Consider the following 11567-nt stretch of genomic DNA (forward strand, 5'->3'; position numbering starts at 1 on the left):
CGTTGACGTCTCTGGACTGTCCTACTGTGTTGGTCCTCATTATAGTAGAGAAGACGGAGTACATATAATCTACACAAAGAAACTGTAACCCGATCGACTCACAACCTCGAAAAGTAAGGGTTATATTTAGGGCTGTCAAACGATTAAAATTTTTAATCGAGTTAATTACAGCTTAAAAATTAATTAATCGTAATTAATCGCAATTCAAACCATCTCTAAAATATGCCATATTTTTATGTAAATTATTGTTGGAATGGAAAGATAAGACACATGACGGATATATACATACAACATACTGTACATCAGTACTGTATTTGTTTATTGTAACAATAAATCCACAAATGGCATTATTAACATTCTTTCTGTTAAAGTGATCCACGGATAGAAAGACTTGTAGTTCTTAAACGATAAATGTTATAGTTACAAGTTATAGTAGTTTTATATTAAAACCCCTCTTCATGTTTTCGTTTTAATAAAATTTGTAAAATTTTCAATCAAAAGTAGAGTTAATATAATAATAAGAATAAAAATAACAATAAAAATAGAGTGAAAAGTTTTACGTGTATTTTGCATAGCTAAATTGATATGGAATGCCAGTTTATTTAGCATTGTTGTTTAACTGTGTGTCAAAATAGGGCCTCATTACTATAGACTGAAGTGCTTTTCTTTTTGAGAACATTTTTTTTTTTTTTGAGAGAGATAGGAATATTATTTTTGTTGTGCTTTCACTAAACGATACTTATGTTTGTTGTGAAGGAGAAGCTTATGCCAATAAACTGCGCGCCTGTGTCCACTCGCCTTTACTGTATAACATATGCAGTGGGGAGAACAAGTATTTGATACACTGCCAAAACCCATTGGCAGTGTATCAAATACTTGTTCTCCCCACTGTACCTGTATATATATCTTACCCAAAATAAAACAAGAGACACATAATTGCCACTAAAAGAAAGAAAACTTACCGAAATATGTGTGGAGCACAAATAGCAATTTGCATTGCATTGTGAATACAGCATAAACGTCTCACAACTACTAATTCTCCCACGTTTAGAGGACATGAGTATGGAACAACGCTGCCCCCAAGCGGCCGGTGGCATTCTCTTCACTCTTAATGTCCATAAACGGCCTGATTGTAATGTTTGAGGCAATATGCCAGCGGGTGCGTTAATTCCGTCAAATATTTTAACGTGATTAATTTTAAAAATTAATTAACGCCCGTTAACGCGATAATTTTGACAGCCCTAGTTATATTACGTCAGAAACTCGTTCGGTACGTGTCCGTTCCGAACAGACTACCACGTACCGAAACGGTTCAATACTATAACATGTACCGTTACACCCTTTGTATTAACCCCTTGTAGTGACTCCATTTTAAAAGCTGGAAAAAGGCTTCGAAACACAAGTTGACAATTTATTCCAAGTCGACAGCAATCAGACAGCATGGCAAAAACAGCACACAGACCCAAACGAAGAAGAAGGCTGGATCTAGGGTCACCATATCACAGGTCAACAAAAGATTCCAGAGAAAGGACAGCACTAGCTCAAGAATTTAGTCTTTTGAAGGCTCTGTCGAGGCGGGCTGTTGTCAGGAAGAAGGGTGTGTTTGGGTGTTGTTTTGGGTAATTGTCTGTTGCAGATTGGGCAGAGTAGTCTGTGTGTCACTGTTGCAAAGGGAACCAAAGTTGGAGATGTCATCAGTCTCTGCGCAAAATGAGCGCTGAGTATTGAAATTCTCAACTGTGGAGTCTTCTTGTTATCAGGCGTTCCTTGTGGCAAGACAGGATGTCCCGCCATTGTTCTGGACTGTCAATTATTGTCCCCCAGAAGAACTGATGGCAGGATTTGGTGGTCCAGACGTGGGCTTGTAGATGTCTTGCCCATCACCCGCTTGTCTCGCTCAGTCAGCGTCCATCTCACTCAGTCAGCTGCATGACATGCGCGTTGGGCTTCCAGAGTCAGCAGGCATCCTGTAGTTGTTATGCCCTTATCTGCTTATTGTCTTGGCGCTGCAAATTCCAATCGCTCCAAGTCCAACTACTCATATTTTCAAATATATTCTACTTGTTTTCTTAAGCTATGATTTAAATGCTATTTATTTCATATTGGGTGTGTTAAGAGTAATACAAACGGTCAAACAGTAAATATGTGAATGGATACTATTCCCTTCAACATAATAGTACAGATTTGATCACTTATTTTTTTGGGCATTTTGGGGGAAAGCCGAGTTTCCCTTGCTGTGTTGCAGTGCATAAATAACATTTCTTTCTCGAAATGTGTTTCCTGCTCGTATCGAGGATGTCAACAAGTAGAGAAAGCGTTGACATTTACTAGGGTATAATTTACAGGTGACGTGGCGGGATAAGGGAAGGTGGTTTCATACTTCATGTTTCTGTGTTTTGCTGCGATTGCTGCTTTTGCTGTTGCCGCTGCTGTTCTTGTGCTTCAATATTTAGTTCCTCATCTAGACGCTCTTTAGCCCGGACCACCTGCATACAGAAAACAAAATCACTACCGGCTGGCTTCTAAATGGAACAATATTGAAGATGCTTTTATTGACATCAGCTAACCGTCTTCAAGGATTGCTTCAGTACGGCCAACGAATACAATCTGCCACAGTGGCATTTGAGAAACTGCTTAAGTGCAGAGTAACCATGGCAACAAGTGAATACCTCATGACAAAAGCTCAGGTATACTTACTTTTGATTGTAAGTAAAATGAACCGCCCACAGACTTGTCGTTGACTTTGAAAAGATGTTCATAGTTCTGGAAAGGAATTCAAACAGATACGTATAAGTGTCAGGCATCGTGACTCAAGCGGGACTTTAACTGATTCAATGTCATTGACTGTGATAGACGCCCAGGGAAGGCCAGCAGCGTCTATCACCATCAATGGTAAAAAAAAATACAAAGAATCATTCACTGCCAGCCGTCCCAGTTCTTTATATATAGCGGAAAACATCTTAAAGGGTATGAAAACGCAAAGGGGGTGTGAGACATCAATAGAACCGTTATGTGCCAAGATAACAAATATTGATAAAGTTAACAAAAAAATCAATCACATTAATGAGCAATTATCCAAAATAGATCGAAAATGACGAACATTTCCGAAAGTGTTCCGGAAACAGCCGAATGGGGCGGAGACGTCATAACAAGGAAACAAAAGGTCGAGGCAGGTGCCATCGTTGTTTATCAACGAGAGAGTTGCGTTAGTGTTTTATCCAAAAATCGCTAAAATGGTTCAAACCTGTCATGCTATGTGGTTTACAAATAGCCATTTGTTGCAATGTAGTACCCATGAGCTCCCAAACGCGAGAAAAAGAGCTGGACTACGCAGACAATGAGTAAAGTTCGTCCGTGCTAAGAGGGCTAATTTTGCAGACCCAGCCTCCGGCACGGTTTTGTGTGGTGCGCATTTTACACCTGAAAGCTATACGAACTATGGGCAAATGAAATCAGGTTTTGCTAAGAAATTGCTGCTGAAAGCAGATGCGGTGCCCGGTGAAAGAGGACGATGACTGGCTCTGATGAGACCACCTCACCACCCCAGGCAAAGCAAAGGAGGGAAATGGCCAGAGTGAGTACTCTTTTATGATAAAAAACATATCACGCATTGGATATAGGACTGGACACATGTATACATTATCGCTCGTAAAACATATAGAACAAATCCTCTAATCCCATTCATATTTGTGTCGGTTGGCAGAGCGAAACTGATGATAGCATATTAAATGATAATTATTCTATACATTATTCTGCGGTCACGGTGTATCAGCTTCACAAAAAGAAATGCAAAACAAACCATTCGGTGATTCTGTTGCCGCCGGTGTTTCATCAGTGTGATTGCTCCCCTCAATGATCCTTTCATTAGACTGCATTGGCTTTCGTTTGTGCTCAAATTGATAACTCAAAACACCAAAGAAAGGTTCATACCTCTCCTCGTCACCATTAGAAGAATGTTCGTTACGTCGGATTCGTCGCTGCAAATAGTAACAAAATTGTCCGCCATCATCGCCGCCATTCAGTAGTAAGCACTGAGCCGGTTGTTTCCCTATAGTGACGTCACGCACACAATATGCTAGATTTCCGACATCTCGGAGGCGGGTCCTTTTAGCTTGACAATCGACCTAATTTCTATCATTTTCTTGGTGCTGCGATGTGTGTAATTACACGAAGTGGCATGATATGAATTCAAAAGGCATGCGTTGATGGATAAATGATGGAATATTAGCATTTCCCCAGGTGTTGTCATACCCTTCATTATCGTCATTTATTTTGCTTGCAATAAAATTTTTTTTTTTAAAAAACACAAAAGATAATGGATTTTTTAAAATTTAAATCATTATCATTTTCCACAAAACTCCAAAAATGGGCCGGACAGAAGTATAGACCCTACTCACCTACGTCACAAAATGACGTGTCGCTGTATCCGGCCGCCATATTTTCCGTATTTTTTAGACTTATTCTCATTGTTTTCAATTAGTCGTGCAAGTTATAGAGCAATTAATGGAAGCCCCGGTGTTATCTGACGCCGTAAACTCATTGGATGCGTTGCATAAAAGGCGTTATGTGGAAAAGCTTCAGTTTATCCATTCGCCAGATCCATATTTGACGCCTAAATCGATGTTTTTCGACCCGCTGTCTTCGCAGTCTTTGCCTGACCCTGATATTTACAACTATCTTGTCCACACAAAATCAGCCTATTCTCACGAAAGTTTGAAAAACTTTAAGAGCTTGGAAGCTTATAAATGCTACGTTGCTGGTTGGGTGAAACAGGTCCTCGTACACGAAAATTCGGCAGGAATCTTGTGCTCGGGAAGGTGAGTTACGAAATTTTCAATTCAAAATCTTTTGTTCTTGCTAGCATCCACTGTCAAGTCTAATGTATTTCATGTCATTTGTCAATGGAGCTAGGGCTTTTAATGTTTATATGGTTTAGCGATAGCACTCTCACTACATACATATATGAAGTGCGATAGCACTACTCCAGATTGTCCCTAGTTGAATTTATTTTTTGGCTTTTGACCTCAATAGTGAAATTGTAAATTAATTGTATGACAACTGTCTTATTATCCCCTTATAATTATATATTTTCAGGTAGTTCATTCACAACGTCTGAGTGTATGTTGTCGGCGATTAGCCTAGCAATGATCTTAATTGTGGTTGTCAGCCCAAAACCCTCTAAATATATATTAAATGCATCTTACCAGATATAAAATGACTACTACATAATCTGTGGTAGTCTTTTGGAGCCCAGTTTTCTCGTCGAATTGCAGCAGTCAATCTCGCTCTCCTCTCCGGGTCTCTCGGAATACGGTAAAACTTCCAAGTCTCTCCGTCTATCTTCTCTGTTTTTGCAACCGACCGCCACACACGACTTGACCATTTTGATTATTAATGTTAACGAGCAGAAAAACACGCCATAATAGGAGGAATTTACGAAGTGCTAATGCATTAACATGACAAGTATACGGACAACATGGCGCGGGGGCGTGGCTGTGACGTCACGTGAGTAGGGTCTATAGGCACCCTTTGAAAAATCATGTGATGCTTCTCTAATTTGTGTAATTAAAAGCACCTGTTACTTACCTGTGGTACATACCAGTTGGTGGCAATAACTAAATCACACTTGCAGCCAGTTAAAACTCCTGTTCAACTCAATGCCGAGTGAACAGGAGTAAATTAAAAAATGCGTAGGCGAAAATGAAACCACGAAAGTGAACTGCGTAGCACCCCAAGTCATGTCGGTTTCATCAAGTCAGTTTGACTTTCATGACTTTTTCGCCTGTCAAATTGTCGCCACTTCCAGGAGAGCGAGATTCATGCTCGGCTGCCCCGATAGGCTTAACCTGTCTCGGCCACTGTTATGCACATGTCACAGACACACGCACATGTGATGCGTTCAAATGCGTTCACAAAAAAAAAATTTTTTTTTTAATTAAAAAACGCTTACAAAACAGATATACGCACACTGTATGGCTCTCGTGGAATCCCATTTTAAAATATGTTGGGTGTTTTGGCTCTCTCGGTCAAAAAGGTTCCAGACTCCTGTCCTAAACGACTCATTGGTTTTCAAAATAGTTGTCGATTGATTAGCTAAAGTTGTCGATGAATCGATTAATTGTTGCACCTCTAATATACAGTATATGGTACCTTCTGGATTTCCTCTGGTTCCATCTTAGAGACGTTAAGGATCTGCTGCGCTTCTTGTAAACTCATCCCAGATATGCTGGTAGCGGCGGCAGAATGCTGACCGGCGCTGCTTCGTGCTCGCGCTGCTGCCTGACTCGCTGCGAAGATGATGAGGAGACACCGCCATCATTTAAAAAAAATGGTTTCAGTTTCACATCATATGAAACTTGTGGATAGAATGTTATAAATAAATGTCAAAAGTGTTGATACTATCGGTCAAACCGGTTAAAAACACCAAAACTTTTGGGAAACAGCTCTTGTCACATGCTTTCATACCTGCATATTCTTGCTGTAAAGCCCGAGCAAAAGCACGGCCTACCACTTGAACTCCCATAACAATCACTTGTGCTAAATACTTAGCCTGTGGAATAACAAAAAAATAAAATTAACATAGGAATTACACAAGTAGTGATTTTTTAAAATCCTGTTATATTCATTATTAAAGCTTTTTTCCCAAGTGATGTAAAATTGCAGTAGACAATGATGATGTCACAAATTGAATGTGTGCTACTGTTATTTATGCTGCCTTCATGTGGTGTCGTAATTTTGGTAAATACAGTGGTACCTCTACATACGAAGTTAATCCGTTCCAGGAGCTTGTTTGTAAGTCGAAATGGTCGTATGTCGAGCAGGATTTTCCCATAGGAATACATTATAATTCCATTAATTCGTTCCACAGCCCAAAAACCTGCACTAAATCCTTAAAAAATACTGCTGGTACTATTACAAATGGCAATTACATATAGCAAAACAAATAAATAATAAATAAAAATCGGATTAATAATATAATAATAATAATAATTCCTGTAATAGTGTAACGAAACGGGTTCTAATAAGGCAGACGTTTTTTTCTGTACCTGAAGGCACTGCGGCGCTGACGTGACAAAGAGGGAGGGGAGCGGGTGAAAGTTTACTTTCGCTTTCAATGCTTTCTTGAGAACATCGTCAATTGCGGCAGACAGCAGGCGTTTTGTGTTGAATAAGTTGTGAAAGAAATGATGAAAACGTGGCGAAGCTGGCGATTTCTCTGGAGATGTTACCACAATAAGAATTGTCAGCTTAACTTATAAAGACTGGCGAACGATGGTCGGAGGAGGACCGTGGAGATGTATTGTTGAGCCATTTCACGGATGCCCACCCTACGCTCATATTTTTCTGTCATTTGCATCTTCGTTTAGAAGGTAAGCGTCAACTTTTTCCTTGCTTCACCACCTGTACCAACCTTTTCTGAAACCTGTGTTGATTTGTCACACAAGAAAATCCGCCGTGCATTCGTCTGCGGTGCTGCCGTTGTCGTCGTATTTCGAGCATGTCGTCGGATGTAGAAACAAATGGCGAGTCAAATTTTACGTCGGATGTCGAAAAGTTCGTGTGTCGAAGCGATCGTATGTAGAGGTACCACTGTACCACTTGTCCAGTCGAAAATTACACCTGAATGCCGCCTCAAATTGTATTTTCTCTACTGAAGAACTGGGATTTGATGTTTTCATATGCTCTACGAAAGATGATGCTTACCACTTGCTACTTATGAGTCCGTCCATTTCTTGTGCTTTTGTTGTCGTAGCAAAAAAAAAGAGCTGACACAGACTTAATTTTAGTTTGTCGCGTGGGCAAAACTTTTAATTCATATAATACTACAATAAGAGAATTAATCAAAATGCAAATGGAAAGTTTTTGTTCGTTGACGAAACATTTTAGTTGACACTTGGTTACACATAAGAACATTATAAATGTGTACAAACACTATGCTGGCATTAAAAAAAACTTGCAAATTGACGATAAGTTTTTTTTAAAAAAACTTGTAAAGTAAAAGGTCCCCCCATCTCGGAAAATGTTATGAAAAAATCCCAGGTTTCCAGTAGAAAATACGACTTAAGGCGGAATTCGACAAGTGGTATTTACCATAATTACAACACCATGTTAAGGCAACATAATTTGACTAGTTTTGCCTCATTACCCTACTGGGTTTCTCTACCAGCAAGACCAGTACCCAAGCACAACAAATTCAGCAAGGTTCTGATGGATTTGTTGTTTAGTACTGGTCTTTTCGTTAAAGAAACCAACAACTTGTGGATATTTTAATCAACCAGTTGTCCGAATCGAGAAATGTCAATCATATTTCTTGATTTTGTACGGGTTTTGCTGGTACAGAACTCAGCGTGATAGATTTTTTTATTATTTTTTTTAGCAGAGGGAGTGAATAAACTATCGAATCCATTAGTCGGCAAATGCTTGCGATATATAACATTAGTACTACGTTTGGCCGCATATTTTGGATTCAATTAGGTTTGTATGAAGTTTAAGGAAGCAAGACGACGGTCTGCTTTCGTGGCTAAAACGCAAAGTTACAATAATGTCGCGCAGTAAAGAAAAACTCTATAAAGACACGCTGACAAGAATGACATGTACATCCAAGTAATGACTTTACTTACCATTTCGACGTCGTAATACGTCTTTTAGAGGACAGAGAACTCCTTTTCACATGCAGGAAGAGTATTGAAGGTTACACGGAAGTGTCCAAGTTCAAGGAAACATCGAAGGCTAATTATATAATAGTATACTGACATCTATAGGCGGGGAGGAAGAACTGCAGCTTGGTTTTCATGTCTCGCAGTGACTTTTTGATATTTTCAAAAACAAAAAAGCACACGCCTTCAACTTAAAATGTTCTTATTAATTATGCATTCACTGAGATTTTATTCTACATGGTAGCTACACGAAGTTCATGGGAGTACAAACTCCATGTTGTAAAAATGTACTAAAGCAGATATACTGAATACTTATATAGCAAGAGCGTAGGCTTGGTCTCAACATTGGTAGGGACGATATAACTTCATAACCTGCATGTACACTTTTTGCTGGGGACGGGAAAGTAATAATACCAAACAGATTGAGTTAAGGGGGGTCAGGGCTACATTTTTCACGAATATGAAGCCAATTAATTAATTAATTAATAGGCTAAATGACCAATGCAAAATAAATCTGTATTGACTTAACTTTCATATGTATTGGTTCAGGTGATACACCGTTCAATTAAAACCTTTGTTTTTAAAAACTACTAGAGGAAAATTTGGAAAACTTCCAGAACAAATGTCTGTATTTTATTAGCAAATTTAAATTGTAATATTTGAATGTAAATTATATTAACATACAGAATAAATACAAACTTGTTAATAATCTCTTAAGTATCCAGAATTGCATAAAATAAACATTTGCCACTCAACATTGTCTGTATAAATAAAGAAATAAAATATAACTGGGGGAAAAAAACCTTCTTTGTCAGGGAATAAGAAAAAATAAAGAAAAATGGAGCCTTCCTTCAGGTAAAACAACGCTGCTTTGGTCCACAAGCATAGCCAAACTCAACAACAACAACAAAATCAAAGCTCCTTTGGGCTGCTTTAAGACCACATAAATAAAATAAAACAAAAATGAAAATTGGAGAGAAGGGAGTAAACCTCGCAGGAGGGCACTTCTCTCTAAGCAGCTTCCTACTTGAGTTCCACAGGTTAGCAAATTCACACAGTTTAATGTTATGCTAACTCTGACTCAGGTCGGACTTTCCGTAGCAAAATTAGTGATGTGTTCCCCACCGTCACCTTTTCACATTACCTACAGTGGCTGCTGCTGGCCGAAAAAAAAAAAAAAAAAAACTTCTAATAAAATAATAATGTAATGTTTGTGTTCAAGTCATTGGCCAATCAAACGTGCGTTTGAGGAAAAAACGGACTGTCACATTCAGCGAGTGAAAAGGGGTAAATGTAAGTTTGAACATAATGAAAATAATTCACTTAAAAATGGAAGGGTCAATTCTATCCTTCCAACATATGGGAAGACAAGCTAAATGACCTATACAGCAGAAGTCATTATATAATGCAAATGTTGCTGAAAAGTTGGTGGGGACAATTTGAGCATCCTGAAAAGTTGCTAGTGTTATGTCCCTCCCGTTCCTATGCAAACCTGCGCCCTTGATATAGAGTAATTTATATTTTCACATTTTGTTGTAATTTAAAACTTGTTAAAGTGATCCTCTGACTTAAATACATGTAGGCTCTAATAAACCACAATTGTTCTCTTGTACTAAAATATGTTGTTAGAAACACATAAAATGTTAAATCAATGGCAATATTTTATAATATTTAGTCCATATTTTGACCGTTAGTTGGCGCCATGGGTTGCGGGCTCGCAGTGATTATGTAATTGGGATCTTTCCAAATGTGTAGCATGTTCAACAATTGCTTATTGCTGCCTAAACTCGCGAAGTGAAATGCCACGATGTGGTGCTTTTGGATGCAATTTCCAGTCAAATGGAAACAAGGGGAGTGAAGTGAGTGGTCAAGGTAGAATTATTATTTTTAGTGAATAAATGTGCATAAGTGGAAGCTTCTCCCCCTTCTTGGTCCCTGTATGCACGTATCCTACCCACCACGCGTTAAAACTGGCGCCAGAACATTTTTCCTGGCTCCTCAGTCAAGTGAGGGACCCGTCTATTTCCTGGATCCGACGGTCCCACCGCGTCTGCAATATTGGTTTTGGATCTGTCTATATTTTTGATTCGTCGGTCCCTCAGCGGCTTTTCGGATCAGTCTATTTTGTGGAATCGACGGCCTGATTGCGGCTGCGATATTGCCATCCAATCGGTCTAATTCCTGGATCTTCGAGTGAGTAAAAACGCAGAATTGGATTAGTATTGCTATCTTTTTTTGTTGACTATTCTTCGTGGGAGTTTTCCCCAAATCATACTAAATAATTAAAGCACTATGGCACGCTTCAGTGACGACAGTGACTCTGACGTGGACCTTACAACAATGTTGGAGTTCGTCAGGGAATGCGTGTTTGCGTACTGCTGAGCTCCTGAGTGAAGAATGGTCATGGTGGAAATATTATTTTTTGTGAATAAATGTGCATAAGTGGAAGCTTCTCCCCTTTCTGGTACTTTTATACACGTATCCTAGCTACCACGCGTTACAATGTACAAGACCTGGATTACACAAAGCTCTGGATGCTAACTAGCTATATAATTATATTGGGATAAGTTTGAAAACGCAATATGCTTACCTTGAATATCTGCTAATAAAACCGGAGTTCCCGAATCCCAACAGCATGCACTCTCGCTCCCAACCGGAGCCGGAGTTCCGAACATGACTCTCTCGCATCACCGGTTTTGCCCAACTTTTGTCTTATCAGGTATTTGCTGCACGCATTTTTCCCTGAAGCTCGTCTTGTGAACGACCGACAGTGCTGTCCTGCTCTTCACTTTTCAGATCTGGTTCAAATAGGAAGGGTAGAACTGACGACATGTTGGGAAAGCTAACGAGTGACACGCTGGAATTTCGCCAACGGGACCAGTGACGTCACGCACTGCGACGTAACAAGAA

The 11567-nt window shown here is 39.3% G+C and overlaps 1 protein-coding gene across 2 annotated transcripts in view; it reads right to left on the minus strand.

Annotated features, from left to right (window-relative positions):
* Positions 1 to 902: 902 nt before the first annotated feature.
* Positions 903 to 11567, minus strand: part of LOC130904304 (mitochondrial import inner membrane translocase subunit TIM16-like) — a 285942-nt gene continuing 275277 nt past the window's right edge. Inside the window, exons 1-5 of one of the 2 annotated variants that reach the window (XM_057816978.1) lie at positions 8622 to 8716; positions 6466 to 6550; positions 6151 to 6287; positions 2698 to 2763; positions 903 to 2486 (exon numbers count right to left, since the gene is read on the minus strand). In XM_057816978.1, coding sequence (XP_057672961.1) covers positions 2382 to 2486; positions 2698 to 2763; positions 6151 to 6287; positions 6466 to 6550; positions 8622 to 8624 — 396 coding nt within the window. In that variant the 5' untranslated portion in view covers positions 8625 to 8716 and the 3' untranslated portion in view covers positions 903 to 2381. Of the gene's footprint in view, positions 2487 to 2697; positions 2764 to 6150; positions 6288 to 6465; positions 6551 to 8621; positions 8717 to 11567 lie in introns of those variants that run through there. The other variant, XM_057816981.1, reaches the window with a different exon arrangement.

Source organism: Corythoichthys intestinalis, chromosome 16 (genome assembly GCF_030265065.1).
Source record: "Corythoichthys intestinalis isolate RoL2023-P3 chromosome 16, ASM3026506v1, whole genome shotgun sequence".
Classification (NCBI taxonomy): domain Eukaryota; kingdom Metazoa; phylum Chordata; class Actinopteri; order Syngnathiformes; family Syngnathidae; genus Corythoichthys; species Corythoichthys intestinalis.